This window comes from Rutidosis leptorrhynchoides, chromosome 11 (genome assembly GCF_046630445.1).
Source record: "Rutidosis leptorrhynchoides isolate AG116_Rl617_1_P2 chromosome 11, CSIRO_AGI_Rlap_v1, whole genome shotgun sequence".
Classification (NCBI taxonomy): Eukaryota; Viridiplantae; Streptophyta; class Magnoliopsida; order Asterales; family Asteraceae; genus Rutidosis; species Rutidosis leptorrhynchoides.
The window spans coordinates 342,741,245-342,760,151 of record NC_092343.1 but is presented as its reverse complement, the minus strand read 5'-3'; the positions used below and the strand labels follow the sequence as shown (position 1 = coordinate 342,760,151).

The 18,907-nt window shown below is 33.3% G+C and overlaps 1 protein-coding gene across 1 annotated transcript; it reads left to right on the top strand.

The window, feature by feature from the left end:
- Nucleotides 1-9,285: 9,285 nt before the first annotated feature.
- On the top strand, nucleotides 9,286-15,428 carry LOC139876962 (uncharacterized). The gene is made up of 9 exons (XM_071864364.1): nucleotides 9,286-9,699; nucleotides 10,389-10,507; nucleotides 12,191-12,698; nucleotides 12,780-12,979; nucleotides 13,534-13,762; nucleotides 14,396-14,576; nucleotides 14,652-14,748; nucleotides 14,841-15,035; nucleotides 15,122-15,428. Exons 2-8 carry the CDS (start codon nucleotides 10,473-10,475, stop codon nucleotides 14,920-14,922), a joined length of 1,332 nt encoding a protein of 443 aa, XP_071720465.1. The 5' UTR covers nucleotides 9,286-9,699; nucleotides 10,389-10,472; the 3' UTR covers nucleotides 14,923-15,035; nucleotides 15,122-15,428.
- The last annotated feature ends 3,479 nt before the right edge of the window (nucleotides 15,429-18,907 follow it).

The following is an 18,907-nucleotide window of genomic DNA, read 5'->3' as shown; positions in this document are numbered from 1 at the left end:
TTTCAAATTACCATGCATGTTATTATTGTATGTATTTTATTTCATGTACACAACAGGGTAAAACAGCGCATTTTCAAAGACTGGCATTAAGTTCAGCAAAAGCTACTGATTTTGACGACAAAACGAAAAACAAATGTGATGTAACAACAAGACGGAATGAACAAATGATGTGCACCATTTATCATTCAACAAACAAACGCCAATATGTTTGGAAACTTTGGTAAAATTTAATCATTTTTCTACGCTAATCACCCTCAATAATTTAAATTGTTACTGATTTCTTGCAAATAAGGGCATTGCAAGATCTTAAGTGTGGGAAGGGGTTAAATTCTTTCGGATTTTTAAAATTTTAACTTATACACTTGGTTACCATTAAAAATACTAGTAACGCAGTAGTTGTATTAGAATCTAGTGCTCTCTGATAATAAAGAACAGCCCTAGTCTTATATACTGACTACCCAATTCTAGTAAAATTTTTCAAAATTTTCAATTAAATGAACTCAAAATCATGTTTATACATATTTATGAACGATAAAACTAGGTGTTAACACCGAAATTATTGTTACCTCGGAAAGGACATAAATTGAGAAACAGCCCAAAATGTTAGAATTCATTTAAAATGGAATAGAGGACAGTAAAAAGGCAAAGAAAGGAAAATAAAAGCCAAGTGTGGGAAAAATTTACCCAAGTTATTTTGAACATATATCACATATTTTTGTACAAATAACTGAAGATACTTTTGTTTTGGACAATTTTATCAGTTTTACCCAATTTATTGTAATATATTTGAAAGAAAGATGGATCTACACGATGAATCAATTCCATCATTAAAAGGAAGTAAAGTCTTTCGAAAAAGAAACGCGCTTCTTGATTTAGGTCAGGAAGTTGTCGTCCAGACCAGTTGTAGAGTCTACGAAAAACCTTGAAAAGTTTTCTCGAAAATCAGCTGGAAATCCATGGACCTCAGCATCAAATAGGGTCGCCAAGTGGTCAGACTTATCCTAACCATGAGAGGATCTGTCTCGTAAAATGGGGAGGGCACCGTGCAAATTAGCTTGATAAGACTAATGAATCAGATCCCCAGAAAAGAATAATCTCCTTAAAGATTAAAAATCAGCTTTTAAGCCTGATATTACTCAATCCTAGAGATTGACCTTAAAGATTGATAATTACAAACTCATGGAATTCGATGATATCTAAACTCGAGCTTGAACGAGAAAATATTTTGATCAAATTACAAACCGATTTGTTTTCTGAAAACCCATTTTTAATGCGTTCATTACCATTGAACGTAAAATCCTAGGAATTCACCTGGAATTCATTAGGTCACCTAAACCAAATCGGGTGTCAACCGTAAGAACTGTGGTTGCATAGCATGGTCGAAGACAGGACCTTGTGCCAGACCGAAAAATCATAAGGGTGAGCTTTACTATTGCTCCTACAAAGGATAGTAATTGCATCTGACACGTTATAGACCATAATTAAAAGCATGTCAGGGGACATTGCCTTAACAGTTGCTTGTTCAACGCTTTCCTTTACAACCTGACGGTAGTTTATCAAAAGGTAATATACGGAGCAAGTATATTGGACGTGTTGCTTTCCCAATACAAGGTTAGCAAGTGGGTGACACAAAACCGCAAGTTTTGAGCTAAAATTTTCAAATCTGAAACCCACCAAACCCACAAAAACAATTTCGCAAACACCGGTGAAGGGTTATTCCGGAAAACTTATCTAGGGTAAAAACTAGATTTAATTTTCAAAAGATCAAATATTTTCATAAAAGATCCAATTTCCTTAAGGATCTAAATTTTCATAGTCATGTGGGGCTGTAAACCACAACGTTACTACCATTGTTCATACCGCCGTATAGAATTCACTGATGTACAAAGTGTGAAGAATAAAGAAGTGATTCTAGTATTTTTATTTCAAGACTATATTGCTTGAGGATAAGCAATGCTCAAGTGAGGGAATATTTGATAATGCTAAAAACGAACATATATTTCATAGCATTATCCCTCAAGAAAGACAAGCTTTTAGTTGCAATTGTTCTATTTACAAGCAATATTCGTTTAAATAATAAAAGGTGAAGACAAAAGACAGATTCGACGAATTGAAGACGCAAACGACCAAAAAGCTCAAAAGTACAAAGTACAATCAAAGTGGTTCAAATTATTGATGAGAAACGTCTCAAAATTACAAGAGTACAAGTCGCAAAACGCAAAATACAAGATATTAAATTGTACGCAAGGACGTTCGAAAATCCAAAACCGGGACCAAAGTCAACTCTCAACGCTCGACGCAATGGACTAAAAATTATGAGTCAACTATGCACAAGAATATAATATAATATTTAAATAATTATATAAATTATTTATATATTATATATATTTAAAAATAACGTCGACAAGCTTGAAAACAAAATTATGTGAGCTGGTACCTACCTCTATGCGATCGCATGGCCTGTAGGCATATTATCCATGCGATCGCATGGGCCACTTTTTGTGGCCACATGCCTATAAATTTCGCAGTTGGTGATCGAATATATATCTTTTTCCTTTCATCTCTCACTCGTATACATATATATATATATATATATATATATATATATATATATATATATATATATATATATATATATATATATATATTATTTTAATTTTAATTTTAAATTCTAATAATAAGGGTATGTTAGCGAATGTTGTAAGGGTGTAAGTCGAAATTCTGTCCGTGTAACGCTACGCTATTTTTAATCATTGTAAGTTATGTTCAACCTTTTTAAATTAATGTCTCGTAGCTAAGTTATTATTATGCTTATTTAATGCCGAAGTAATCGTGATGTTGGGTTAAATATTAAAATTGGGTAATTGGGCTTTGTACCATAATTGGGGTTTGGATAAAAGAACGACACTTGTGGAAATTAAACTATGGGCTATTAATGGGCTTTATATTAACTAAACGATACCTCGTTAATTTAATATATAGACTTATAATTTGACGTATTTATATATAACCACATACGCTTGACTGGGCACGATGGGCGGGATATTTATAAGTACTAATAATCGTTCATTTAACCGGACACGGGAATGGATTAATAGTCTATGGATTTATTAAAACAGGGGTGAATTATGTACAAGGACACTTGGCGTAATTGTTAACAAAGTATTAAAACCTTGGGTTACACGCAGTCGATATCCTGGTGTAATTATTAAACAAAGTATTAAGACCTTGTTACAGTTTAAGTCCCCAATTAGTTGGAATATTTGACTTCGGATATAAGGATAATTTGACGAGGACACTCGCACTTTATATTTATGACTGATGGACTGTTATGGACAAAAAACCAGACGGACATATTAAATAATCCAGGACAAAGGACAATTAACCCATGAAAATAAACTAAAATCAACACGTCAAACATCATGATTACGGAAGTTTAAATAAGCATAATTCCTTTATTTTCATATTTAATTGCACTTCTAATTATCGCATTTTTATTTATTGTCATTGTATTTAATTGCATTTTAATTATTGTATTTTTTAATTATCGTACTTTTTATTTATCGCACTTTTATTTATCGCAATTTCATTATCGTTATTTACTTTACGCTTAAAATTAAGTTATATTTATTTTTAATATTTTACATTAGGTTTTAACTGCGACTAAAGTTTTAAAATCGACAAACCGGTCATTAAACGGTAAAAATCCCCTGTTATAATAATAATACTACTTATATTTATTTTTGTATTTTTACAATTATAAGTTAAAAAATATAGCGTTAAACTTGACGAGTTCCCTGTGGACGAACCGGACTTACTAAAAACTACACTACTGTACGATTAGGTACACTGCCTATAAGTGTTGTAGCAAGGTTTAGGTATATCCATTCTATAAATAAATAAATATCTTGTGTAAAACTGTATCGTATTTAATAGTATTTTGTAGTAAAAATATAACTATTTCGTATACACCTCTACGCACATCAAACATCCCCCCACAGTTGGAGCTGGAGTGTGCCGAATGCTCAAACTGAATCTGAAATCGTCAAAAAGCGCAAACGTTAGGCCTTTGGTGAAGATGTCGACGAACAAATATTTGGACGGATCGTGCTAAAGCCGAACCTGTCCCTGAGCAACCAAATCCCTGAAAAAGTGAATGTTGATCTCGATGTGCTTGGTTCGCTGATATTAAACCGGATTAGAGGCGAGATAAACAGAGCTGACATTATCACAATAAATCAGTGTAGCGGAGGTGAGGGGACGATGAAGCTCCCGAAGAAGATTACGTATCCAGCAGGTCTCAGCCCAATCAGCGTCAGAGTAGGCAACCAATGCGGTGGGGGAAGATGCATATAATTGTAATCTTATGTCAGTAGTCCCTGAATATAGCGAAGGATCCGTTCGAGAGCATGCAAGTGCTGCTCCCGAGGATCATGCATGAACAGACAAATCACAAATCTGTTGAACAACATAAGATATGTCTGCACTGGCGAATGTGAGGTAATGTAATGCACTTCCAAGGCTGTGATATAGAGTGGAATCCTTGACCGGGGGCCATGAGTGATGAGGTTTGCGCTCGGCTCAACTGGGTTCCTGGATGTTGGCACGTGGTTATGTCGACCAGGTCAAGAATCTCAATAGCATATTATTCTGGGAGAGAAACATCTCCAATATGTGCGAGCGTAAGAGATGATGAAAAATAGTTTAGCGGGTTGAGATCAGTCATAGCAAATTTCTTATGTAAGGAATGGATGATCCGATGAAGTAAACTAGTCGAAGAAGCTGTCAACACATCCACATACATGAGTAGGTAAGCAGTGTTACGACCCTGCCGATAGATAAATAATGAGGTATCACAGCGGCTATGATGAAAGCCAAGTCGCTAAGCGTAACATGTAAAGCACTGAAACCACGTACGCGGGGCCTGTTTGAGGTCATATAAAGATTTCTGCAATAAGCAGACATAATCGACATAATCAGGGTATCTGGGATCCCGAAACTCCTCGCATCCATCGCGCAAAGCATGCCTGAAATGCTTTAAGTTAACTGTTTGACCAGTACAGAGTGAAGGAGAACTACTATATTTTAGAAGTGTTGACATATATCACCAAAAAATCAATCGTCACATACTACTAGTAGTTAAGAGTTACCCGACTCTAATCTACAATTAACACTTGATAGTGAATCAACTTTTTAAAGAAACATAGTAATAGTATTATAAATACATATTCTTTTTTTTTTTTCTTTTTTTTTTGTAATAAATCAAATTTATTTACCAAATAATGGCACAATCGTAACGGTTAATTGATGACCCAGTGTGATTTTATTTTAAGAATATAAGATATAATGGTTGATACGTTGATACTATTTTACGTGTTATTATTTGCTAAAATAACGAACTAATGAAACAATCAATATGGCTTTAAAATACGTTTAAAGTGTTATCTTATTTCCTTGCTCAAAAAGGTGACTTTAAAGGGTTTTTTGATTGATCATGTTCACTACATTTATGATTTAAAAAGTGTCTTATAATTAAGAGACGAGTTCCTTTTTCATTGTCATCCTAATCTCGAATTCAATTTTTTTTTTTTATAAAGTACTTCGTATTCTAGAATGCTTAATCATATCTAATATCTATTTGCTTTTGTTTAAACATGTTAGAGAGACTTATTTAAAATATAAATATATTATACTTTTTGTTTGCTTTTGTTGTAAAGTTAGATTAGATACAAACTTGACCGATATATTACCTCAGCTCTCAGTCTCTCCGTCTCATCATAACTATAACTATCCCATAATAGATTCCTATGAATTACGATTGATCGACGAATTGCATGTGAAGTTTATCATTGTAATAAAAACAAGTTTAACTTAAAGTTATTGAAATTTAAATTTAAATGATTAATAATAATAAATTATAGAGATTAATAATTTGTGTTTTTAATAAGACCATACAATTGTTGAAAAAAATTAACATAGTAAAGTGAGCAATTGAAATGAGACCACAATAACAATCGAGGATGACAATGTACAAAATGCCAAATGCCATACCAAACTAAGGATATGTCATGAGTCAAAGAAAATCGATACAAGACAAAAAACGGACTTGACTAACAACTAATCAAACATATACCATTCGACAAGAATTTCGCTCCTTAATACGTATTCATTTACCCAATAAAGAAATTCTGATACTTACGTATCATTCCGATCAAATAAATTTTTACATCACTAAAAAAAGATCTCACAATATATAAACTATTACTCCGTAATAATAATAATAATAATAAATAATAAGTATCATATTTATATATAATTCTTGTTTTTTTTAACGGTGATGTCGACATCGAATGCTCTCATTTGTCACCTACACACGTGTTAGGAGAATACCCAATTTGCTATGATGTTGACAATACCATCAAAGATTACAAACTCCTTGCTTGGAGTGAGAATCGAACATGGATTGATAGTACCCCAAATTGAATCTCATTCTCATACCACTCAAGTCAAACTTCGGTGGTAATGTTCTTGGTTTATTGTACTAAAAATTACGGAGTATCTTAAGTATGTATAAACCTTATTGATTATTCATGGATATTATTTTTACTATTGAATTTAATAAATCAGCCAAAATATACACTAGGTATTTGTACTATTCAATAACTTCATTCTTAACTGTGATGAATTTATCTTATTAAATTGTAAAGATATCATCTTTTTTAAATATCTAAAATAATATCATTATATTGACTAGAGAGTGCGGATAATGCAAAATTCACCATTTACCCCGTATCAAGTCTCGTGCTTGGGGACTTGATTACCCGAGGTTTTTCTTTCTATGGAAAATTCAATGTTCGTTCATAGGTGAATTTTCTCGCTTACAAAAATAAAAAATATTATATTGTATAATATAAAAGTTTTCAATGACGATCATGGTAAGTGTGCATAAAAGTCTTGTATGTATCGATTATTTATTTAAGTTAAAGCGATGGTTATAAAATATACAAGACTTTTATGTAACTTTAAGAAAAAATTTTTATAATATAATATTTACATCTAATCTAATATGGGTTAATTCAATATAATCATTACTATTTTTATGAATTTATATTCATATTTACATATTCTAATACTTGATATTTACGAAAATTAAGGTTTATTAAACACAATTTAACATATCTCATAAGACACATGTGATTACAATCTATTTATTTATTTATAATTAAAAAAATATTGATTTGTAGCTCAGCTGGTAGTGGTCTACCTCTCTTAGCGAGGGTTCGAGAGTTCGACTCTGTGAGTTGCAACATTGCACTCAATGTTATTCCTGACCTGCGGGGTAGCGGGGAGAGGGGTTTTACCGACCATGCTCTCGGATAAATCCCCGAGTGATCCCAAAATATGATTATAAAAAAAAAAATAGAAGTAAAGAGTAGTGAATTCCACGATAGCATTCCATGCTCCTCACAAACTTACCGTTGAATTCAAGACAATACTCACATTCTGTGCAGGAAACCAAATAAAAAGCCACGTGTCCCAATGATTATTTTCCCAAAAATAAAACTAATTAATACAAAGGGTATCATAGTCTTTTCCCAAGAATCCCCCTTCTTCCTCCATCTTCAAAAATAGACGTTGCAGTTAAGGCATATTTTATGCTTGACTTCATTACAATACAATACGTGCTCCCCTCATCTCTCTCTCTTTCTAATTCTCTTTCATTCTATTTCTCTCTCACACACTAACACACACAGTTTGTGCGTGACTAAATACCTAATATTGAAAGCAGTGTTTAACTTAATTTCATCCTGTATTACTGTAGAATTTGAGGTAAATAAACAGAGCATATTACTTTTAAATTATTCACTTATTACTTATTTATCTATTTATTGTTTCGATTGGTACATATTTTGTTGAATCTGAAATAATGATTTCTGCTTTAAATCATGTTATGAACTTAATCGGATTAAGTTTTGTTCATTTTTATGATGATTAAGCTAGTTGATTTCGCTTACGTCACTGAAGTTTTTTGAAGTAACGAACTGAACAATGCACTGGTTCGTTGATTGATTATATATAAATTAGTATGTATGTAGATTATATGCAAGTAAATCGGTTATTTATTTATTTATTTTTGATTTATTCTTGTTGAATCTACAACACAGACAGATTGAGTTGATTTATATTTGAATTAGATGGAATATTATTCATTGTGAGTTATTTTTTTTATTTTTTTATTTTTTTTGATAATTTAATTGAGGAATTCGGATCTGTCAATAAGTAAATAGAGTATGCTATAGGTTTGTCGACTCTTTTTAATGGACTTATATATTTTTCTAGATTCATTTTATAACTATTTGTGGAATTGTTTTTGTTAATTAGGTTTAAATCTATGTTTAATCTAAGTTCTCCTTACTTATATTAGAATTCAGAATTCAAACAGTCAGTGTTTATGTGATATGTTAATGAGTCTGATGAATTAGACAGTTAGTATTTTAATAGTCTGAGGTTTTTTTTATTTATTATTATTTTTTTAATCAAGTTTACAGATTTTAGATTCTGGATGTATTAAGACCTTTTTCTAGGGAGATCTGATCTAGTTAAGGATAATCAAGATATAAGAAGACTAATTAAGATATAATTTATGTTACCAGTTGCAAAATCATTTTTTATAACTGCAAACATAATTTTATTAATTTTTTGATAATTTTAGATCAATGTACTTCACATACCTAATTTGAATCCAACTACTGAAGTAGCATATCTATTTTTTTTCGACTTCTTGTGTGATCTTTTGATGGTTTTTGTTGGTGGCAGAAGTCATGCTGATGAAATGTAGTGACCTGTAAATTTCAACATTGGGCGTTTGTAGCAAATATAGGTTTACTATAAGATCCAAGAGATATCAGAACACTAATCAAATGTCTCCTGGTTAATTTTCAAGAAATGGCAGTTACCGGATTACGTAAAGTTTCAGTTCTCGATTCGTATCTTGATGATAACCATTCATCTGCATCAAGAAGGTTTATAAATAATGAAATGTCAACCACCCCGACATCCTTCATTCGAAAAATGTGGCAGGATCTCGAAAGTGAAGGGAGAATTCGGGAAAATGGAAAGTGTAAAATGAGTGAAAACGCAGCAATAGTTAATGGTCCCGAAAGTCCACATTCGTCCTATTTAGAATCTGAAAGCATCGAAAGTGATTATACATCAATGGATGTTAATGAAATTGATAACGAGAGTCCACACATCCCAAATGAAAACCAAATAGCATCTGAAAAGGAGCGTGTGAGGAAAATATTTCTTGACTGGGGAACCAAAAGCTTTAAGGGCCATAATAGATGTTGTACTTCACGCATCAACAGTTGTACCTCAAGGGCACAATGGGTTGGGGAAAACGAACACAAGAGGGTTAGAATTGTAAGGGAGTGGATTGAATCCAGCACTCAGCAAGGTGACATTGGTCAAACTGGTTCAGACACTGGTCAAACTCGTTCACACACTGGTCAAACTGGTTCAGATCAAGATGGAACAGTTGATACTAGAGTTGGTGCACCAAGTTCTATTCGTAAGATATATGGTAGACAGGCTCTTCTTGATTTGCTAGCAAAGTTTAAAAACGAAAGAAAACAAGAAGTTGATAATTTGTTGGAGAATCGATTCGTTTCAAATTTTGGGCATCGGCACAGAATTCAGGTGAGTGCTACTCAATATTGTATCATCTTGTTGGTTATTTCAATATTTGTTTATATGATATATATTTAACACGGGCATCGGCACCGAAATCAGGTGACTGCTACTCAATATTGTATCATCTTGTTGGTTATTTCAATATTTGTTTATATGATATATATTTAACATTTAAGAAGACCAATAATGAGTAGATAATAACACACCTTGTAAATAAATTACCAGGAAACTAAGCTTACATTGCTGTATTTGTTTCGTGTATGTGAAATAAGACTGAAACGTTCGTAACAGATTAATCCTTTTTTTTTTTTTTTTTTTTTTTTTTTTTTGGCTTTTGCACTGCTGGCCTAAAAATGTGACATTAACATTATTGTTGTAATAGTTTGATTCGGACACCAATACATGATAATCATCCTCACCTAGATAAATATTTTCATGCTTAACGTACGTATTTTGGAAATTGGCCAGTAATTGCAGAATGAAGAAAGTAGAAAACTCTAATTCTCATTGCCTCTTCTAAGTTTTATAATACAAAGGATTAAGATGATTGTTAACTTTTACGCTTGTACACTATTTTGTAATAAGCAGTGCATTTTCACTATAGAAATTTATCTGCGAGTTTGAAATTAGCAGTGCACGTCAAATGTTAGTATGGCATAATTGTTACTGTATGATTAACAAATGATTTCACGTAGGTACTACTCAAAGCTAGATTCTTGCGGAACCCAACAGTTTTAGAAGTTGAAAAACAGCCTAATGTAGCAGTAGTTGAGCAGGGGATGCCGAGGCCAACACATTCTGTATCTGATATAAGGTGCATCTTATCCTCTGATTTTTCAGCGTTTGTTTACATGCGCACCTTAACTGCAAGAACGATTTTTTTAATTGTTGTTCTTACTGTTGTAACTATTGATTTCCTATAGTTAACTAAGAACTAAGATATTAACAGAAATTTATGACTAGGCTCCAACATTGCCTATCATGTGTTGACATGGTAAAGCTTTTGACTTTTTAGATTTAAAACTAAATGTAACTCAATATATTGGTCATCATGGTTTTGATTGTTATAGTACAACCAGTCATAGTTGTAACTTAATTACGTGTTAGCGTGAGTATCAGTTACTGCAACATATAACTATTTAGAGTGTTAATACCTTTAAGAAACCCACAACATTATTAAATCATTATACAATGAACGCAAACTAAACTATTGGAACATACGATACTTTAAACAAAACACAAGTGATGTGTTCCATTAAAAAGCCAAACATGTTGTCATGTGAGCAGTGGTGATCATGGTATGCTCCATCGGAGATCTTTCATGACTTTGTTGTTTATATTTTTGTGGATTATATTTGAAATGGCTAAAACTAACATCACGGGACAATTTATCCAAATAAATCCATGACGTGTAAATTATTGAAGCCACTATACAGGTAGCCTTTGTTAAAACCATCAAACTTCGGTGTTCATAGTAAGTATGGGTTGAGTTTCGAGCATTACATGTATTGCTATACACTCTAAATTTTTCTTTCATATGATAGTAACGTCATATCCTTCTAGCAGGCCTTTGACAAAATCATAGGAATTATGAATATTTTAGCTGGGCGATAAGGTGTTTAAATTCCTGCGTACAAGGTTGCAAAAATCGCTACTTGGTTGAGACTTTTTAGGGAGCACACAGCAACTCGGGAGTACTCAGATGTTGACCAAGTTTGACTATGACCGATTTTGACTGTTTTGCGGAGTAATCTCGAGTTTTGGCCAAATTTTGACCCATTTTTTTGAGTAACCCCAAGTTTTTACCGAGTTGACCAAGTTTCGACCAAGTTTGACTGAGTACTCGCTGAGTAATTCCGAGTTCTACAACACTATCTGCATATTGTTAAGTATCCTTTAGGTTGATATGTTATATACTCAAGATCAATTGGGCTTTAAAGAATTTGATAAATTTTTTTCACTTCACAAGAAAATTTGCAACTAGAAATAGTGACATTAAAACATCAGTGGATTCAAATTTTCGTATTCATCTTCTCTAGTCCTTTTAATTGTGTTAGCAGTCACAAGACATACCTTTTTTACATACATAAGTGTTTACAAAAACGAATAAGTTCTGAATTTTTCAGATCATGCCATGCCAACTGTGAAGTTAATTGCTAGCCATGCCAACTGTGAATAAGTTAATTTTTCAGATCAAGTTCTGAGTTTCTGTTAATGTTGTAGAACTCGGAGGGTACTAGGTCAAACTCAGGATTACTCGGAAATTTGGTCAAAATCTCAGTCAAAACTCAGAATTGCTTGGAAAATAGGTCAAAGTTGGTCAAAATCGGTCAAAGTCAAACTTGATCAACATCCGATACTCCCTAAAAAGTCCTGACCGAGTACTTCCCTAGAATTGAATTTAACTACCTTGCTTTCTGTATAGCCGTTTAACTGTGTACTTATATTTATTTTCTTGATAGAATGTAAAATGACTCCAAACCTTTACTTGAAGCAGGAAAGGGTTCCTCTCCAGAATAAGTAAGTACAGCCATGCGGCAGAGGGTACCCAATCAGACTCTGACACATCATCTGACAGTGAGATGAGTTATAACCGCACTAAACAATCTGACAAATTTGTTGAATGCTTCGAGAACACTAGTTTGACAAACAACTCGAAATCCCACAATCAACCGCAGTTTACTTCAATCGTCGAAAAACACGTTAACCTTCTGCAAAATGAGGAAAGAGTCCCACCATTAACTGTCAGCTCTGATCACTTTAACTGCGACCCTTCATCATCCAAAAACGAAAAGAAGCATCGAGTTGGTGAAGAATCTGATGGAAAATTTCAAGAGGTACGAGATGAAATCGGTGAAGAACAAGATGAAATTGGTGAAGAACGAGATGAAATCGTTGAAGAACAAGATGAAATCTATAACATTGAAATGTCCCGAGAAACATTGAGCACTGAATTCATAAGATCAGGCCATATACCAGAAGAAGAAGATGTTAATAATGATGATGTATGGAATCATTCAACCCGTACTGAATCGGAACCGGGGGTAGATGTAAATTCTAATGATAATGAATTTGAATGGTATCAGGAAACAATAAGGAGTGACTTTCAAGAATCCCATGAAGAGTGGTTTGATAATGACAATGACAATATTCTGGTGGACCCCACTGAAAGTTGGTACGGTAGGACTTCTTATATGGAAGCTGCTCTACTTGATGGAAGTAATGCTTTTGATGCATCTGATGATGATAATGGCCGAAGGGTTGAACTAAGAGAACTTACAAACAGGTAAATTTTATCCACTGTTGTAATAGTCGGCTGAGTCGGATGTTGCGTCGATCAGTCTGTGTGTGTACTAACCCGTCCCGTTTTGCTCAAAAATGCCTAATAAGCCGGGCAAAGTTGGTGAAAATCAAAGTTAGTCAAAGTAAAAGTCAAAATCAAAGTTGGTCAAATTCAAAGTTGGTCAAAATGTTAATATATTTCAATATCAGATTTGTGTTCAATATATATTTTTGAAAAAATTATGTTTTATGTTTGATATAATTATGTGTAACATATATATAAAAGCATTGTACGTATAAATAGCTGCCTCTAATAGTCAACGTGTAACCGTCATGTACAAACATTTTATGCACGTAAACGATAGCCCTAACGAGGGCTGTCATTAGCAAAATCCTATATGTGTGTGTGTTTAATTTAATTATTTATTAGTAAATGCCAATATTCGTCAATTCGTCCCCGACTGGCGACTTTCAAAGCCTTGATTTTATCTAATTTTTACTTTCATTTCGTAATTCACATCATAAAGCTAACCGAAAAAAGCGGCGTTGTTCATGTAGGGGAAGAGTGTCAAATCTTCTTCAAAGTGATTTTGGTGCAAGCCTGAACCAGCTGATGCGATCGTACGTGGCTAGACAAGATCAGGAATTTGAGTCAGAAAATGAATGGATGATGGATGAGGATCAGCAAAGTCTAGATGAGAATGAAGATGGGTCCGAGGTTGTTGATACTGAAGGAGAAGCTAATACGCATATTTCAGATTTTAATGAGAACTTGAACTTTGTATCTGTGAGTTATTTGATATTCACATGACTATATATTAATATCACCGTTGTTAAAGTCGGTAGAGACAGATACGAGTCTGTTGGGACTTTGAAATGACCAGTCAGTCGAGTCAGGGTTGAGTCGGACTTGTCAAAGGTTGACTTTTAGAAATATGTCAAACATAAATATTTCAAACGCAATATGTATTAGGACACAAAATATGAGTATGAAGGGTAAAAGGGTAAAAGGTAGAAGGTTTTCCCCGTTCTGGCTACTCGGGAGGGCGAGAAATCCGACCCCATACTCTGATGTACGCAGCCCAACAGGATTCCTCCCTGGCTGTTTCTAACCCATCCCTAGCCACCACTAAATATTCGTCCTAGACGGGATTCGAACGTGTGACTTCTTGCAAGGAACTCACGGTACCAACCACTCGGCTATCTAGTGATGGTTAAAATTTGAGTATAAAAGATATTGAAATTTTGACCTAACTTTGACCATCCTTGACTTTAAATGACTCGAATCAGACCAACTTTGTCTGACTTTGACTTTACCTTTTAGTGTTGACCGATTAATTAGACTTTTTTGGACAAACGGGACGAGATAGTCACCAAACCGACTAGGTCGGCCGAGACGGCCACCATCTGATATTCATAGGTTCATATGTTGCAGGAAAGGGATATCATTAATGGCTTAAGGGTTGATATGGATACACTTAAGCAAAGGATGGATGACATGCAGAAGATGATGGAGGCCTGCATGACTATGCAACATGAATTGCAACGGTCAGTGCAGCAAGAAGTTTATTCAGCACTGAATCGATCATCAAATTCAGGAGGTATGTCTATCTTTTTTTTTTTTTTAGATATCTCAAATTCTTGCACATTTACTCGATCATTAATGGCATGCGTAGATGGTATATGGAATCATCAATTTGAAACGAAATCAGTAAAGGAAGAAGTTTGTTATCTATGTTGTGATGATGATGGTGATGAATCTTTACCCAATAGGTAAACACCATTCACGATCATATATATTACTGTGTATAATTTAAAATCATTCAATATATATTACTTTTTAATCATTATCTTAACTTAATCAGGTCTGTGCACATGTATATATGTTCACAATGTGCCGACAAAATAAACTGGTCGAAGCTAAAGGAAACTGTCAGACACTCCTAAGCTGAGGCGAAAGCGTGTTTTTTTGCAATGCTCTTGAGAATAAAACTGTAGAGCAGGAGAGTTAACAATTGGGAAAAAAAAAAAAAATTATATGTGTGTTCTTTTCTGATCAGGTAAATTTGAATTATATTCTACTTTTAAATCTTATTGTTTTTTTCTTATCCTGCTGATATTGAATTCATACCTGTACATTTGACAGATTCTTCCGATCATTAGTTTCGTCTATAGTTATTAAAACTTGAGAATTTTTATTAGGATTTTTTGGGTGATGAAATGAAGTTGATTGGGTACGGTTTGCTACCTTTGCTCAGCTCAAGCTAATTGTTGTTTCTGATGACGAAATATCGAAATGTTAACGAAGATGCTAACTTACTGCCGATGAAAAGTTTGAGAATAATATACAACTCACTTCGTTCCAGTTTGAGAATTTGTGTGTAGGTTATGTGAATTCTTTCGTGTACGGCATAACTTATTGATTGATTTTTGATCGATACAGTATAATATAATTGAAGCTTTATGATTTTAACATTTAGTTAGTCATCAGATGAATCATTTAGCCTAGGGTTGTTAATGAACCGAACTCGAATTGATTAGAAACAATTTGAGCTCGGCTCGTTTAACTATTACTTGGTTCGAACTCGACTCGAGTTCGATTAAAATTTTTATTTTATTTCGAGTTCGAACTCGAATGTTTTTTCTATGTCCGAATTCGAACTCGATGTTCGTTTTATATACGTAAACTTCATTATTGTATTTTAACTCGAACTCAAACTCGAGCTCAATTAAGCTCGAACTTGGGCACAATTATGCTCGAACTTGGGCACAATTATGCTCAATTCAAAGTGTATAATTCAATTGTAGGCGACAAGTTTTGCAAACTTTAATTATCATCAATACTTAGATGTTTTGATGTTAATGTTCTTCACATTTTCACTCTTCATTAGTGTCAATGAGTTTGCAACTAGATTAACATTTTCACAAAGTTCATATGTGTTCTAGACTTTTGAGATCATCATCAACACATGTTTTGACATCTAACATTATTACACTCAATTTGCAACAATGTCATCTATATCATATGAACAATGATTATATGAAAATCTAACCTAGATGTATAATGAATGATATAATTGTTCAAGGTTAAATTAACGCATAGATAGGCATTACTACAATCGTTTCCAAATTGTTCTTCAAGAACAATTTTGATTATTTGCATCACTTTAAGTTTTGATTCATTCTAGTTAGGGTTTCTTCATAACCCCAATTCATCATACAAACACAATTGAATGCTAGGAAAGCAATGATTAATCATACCGAAGGTAGGAATTGAGATGGAAGGAATGCGTGTTCTTCTTTATGCGGTCGATCTCCTCAGCCGTGTGGAAGGTGTGTGTTTTGAAGTGAGTTTGAATGAAATAAGAGTGAAGGTTTTATTTAATTTAAAACAGAATCAGACCACGCACGGTCGAAGCACGGTCGACCGTGGTGTTAGCCGTGAAAGAATTTCCAGACGTACAAAACAGGAATCTGCGGTCGCGTATGCGGTCAGCCGTGGATTCTTCTGATCTCCAATTTCTTCACTACTTCTACTCTTGAGCGCGTTTTGACGATTCTTAGGTTCTATAGAATACTTGAGGACAAGTTTTCTTTTCCTAACATTGAATGATCACATCCTCCCGATGTTTAATCATCAATGACACGTAATAAACTATATTTATATGTATGTATGTATAAATATATATATATATATATATATATATATATATATATATATATATATATATATATATATATATATATATATATATTCAATCATACACATGGTATACACAAAATGCATCAATCTTGTACTTTTGCATGCAATTCATAGTTTCACACAAACACAGAATCCTAATGCAAGTAAACTTCCTTCAATAATCCTTTAAAATCATTTTTCAAAAACAATTTTGCATTTGTAAGAAAAACCTTTCATTAATTCAAAGTCTTTTTGAAAAAGGTTATTCTCATTCGCATTTTGATCATTGGTTTTGAATAATTTTAAGATTACCCAATCTTTGACTTATCCCTACCATTGAATTGCTAGGTTGGTCCATTTTTTCCATGTTCTCAATTCTTCTAATAATAGACAATGGACTTTGATTACATGATTTGCGTTTGCTAGAGTTGTGACACACATTCATTTCAAGTTTATCTTTTTATGAATCATAAATAGTCATTCTTTCAAGTTTTCTTTTCAAAGTGTTGTTTTCATCAATTAAAACTTTGTTAAGTTGTCTAACATTGTGTAATTCTTTCTCTAAAAGTTTTACTTTGTCACGAATACTATGATACACAAATTTAATAGTCATGTAATCATCTAACAATTCTTCATAATTAGAAGGATAGAATATATGTACCTCATTGCAATCCATGCTTTAGACATCATCTTCTTTGAAGTGAGATTCAACCTCTTCTTCACTTTGACCATCTTGATTTAGATCATCCCAAGAACTCATGAGGTAAAAATCTTCATTTCCATCCAAACCCTTTTCTTGACAATCTTCAAACTTCTCCAAATTCTTCCTTACCCCTTTACCCTTTAAACTCCTAGAGTTTTCTTCTTCTTGAGAGCATAGTGAATCCAAATATTCCTTTGCACTTTCACATGAAATTATCTTTATTCTTTCTTTATTAGGAAGAACTCCATGAAGTAGTGAAATTGCATCAAATTATTTCAAAACATCATTGTTTTGAAATGTTGACTTCACTAGTCTTGAACTTGCTTGTGGAACAAAGTCTCCTACTTTGATTATATTCTCCACAAGTAGTAATCTTTGAATTTGAGATAAGTCTCAAATCTCAATTTCCACACATCAGTATCTACCTTATCAAAGATTGGTGCTTCTTTCACCAATTCTTCCAAGTATCCCATAGTTTGAGTTGATCCAAGAATCGTTGACTCAAGTTTTTGCACAAAACGAATTTCGACACTTTCAAAAACGTTTATAGAGCAATGATTTGAGCAACCGCTCTGATACCAATTGTAAGTAACTAGAGGGGGGGGGGGTGAATAGTTACTTAATACGTTTTTAACAATTTTTTGATTGATCACCAAATTCGATTGACTATGATCAACCAATTCAACTCAAACTTGATATGTGTAGTGTATATGTTCAAAATGATGAATAAAGTAATGTAAAGAACATAGACACAAAAATTTATAGTGGTTCGGGTGGATGTTAACTAATCCACCTTAATCCATTCCCCGATTACACTAATCGGTATTTGTTGCTTCACTAAGCACTTTTCTCCAAACCTGGTGGAGATCCGATTTACAAGTCTTCAACTTCTTTGGTAGACAATAAACCTAATCTTTTTATCCCTTTGAAAGATCAACTCCAACCTAGATCAACTTGTCTTCACCTTGGACAAGTATTAATCTCCAATAAGATTAATCAACTTCCTAAGTCCCTTTAAGGAAGTAGATCACTAAGTTAGCCTATGCTTCTACTAAATGAAGTTACAAGACTTATACACTTTGCAATGATAATCCTAAGACAATACTAGGACATACATTACACTAAGTAAACTCACAAGATTAATGATTTTGATTAGTAAGTTTACAACAACCAAATTCTATATCTATAAGATCATAGAATCTTCTCTTGCTTAATCACATTTGAGTAGTAATTAGAGCCCTTGTGATCTCTGGAAATAAGCTTTTGAAATATGCAAGAGGGTCAGCTTCAAATGCTCTTCAATGCTTTCTTTTTATAGTAGGATTCAAAAAGTAGCCGTTGACACACGATTGCCAGCACGGTCGACCGTGGTTCGACCGTGCATGCTCCAGTCCAAAATGGGTATCCGTTGTATAGCCGTTTGACTCAAATTTAAACACCACATTTTAGCACCTTTACTCCTTCTAGCACCTGCAAAAGAAATCCAACATCCTATACAAGTACTATATGCATTAAGTGTGTAAGATTTGGTCTTATTGAGTAAAAGT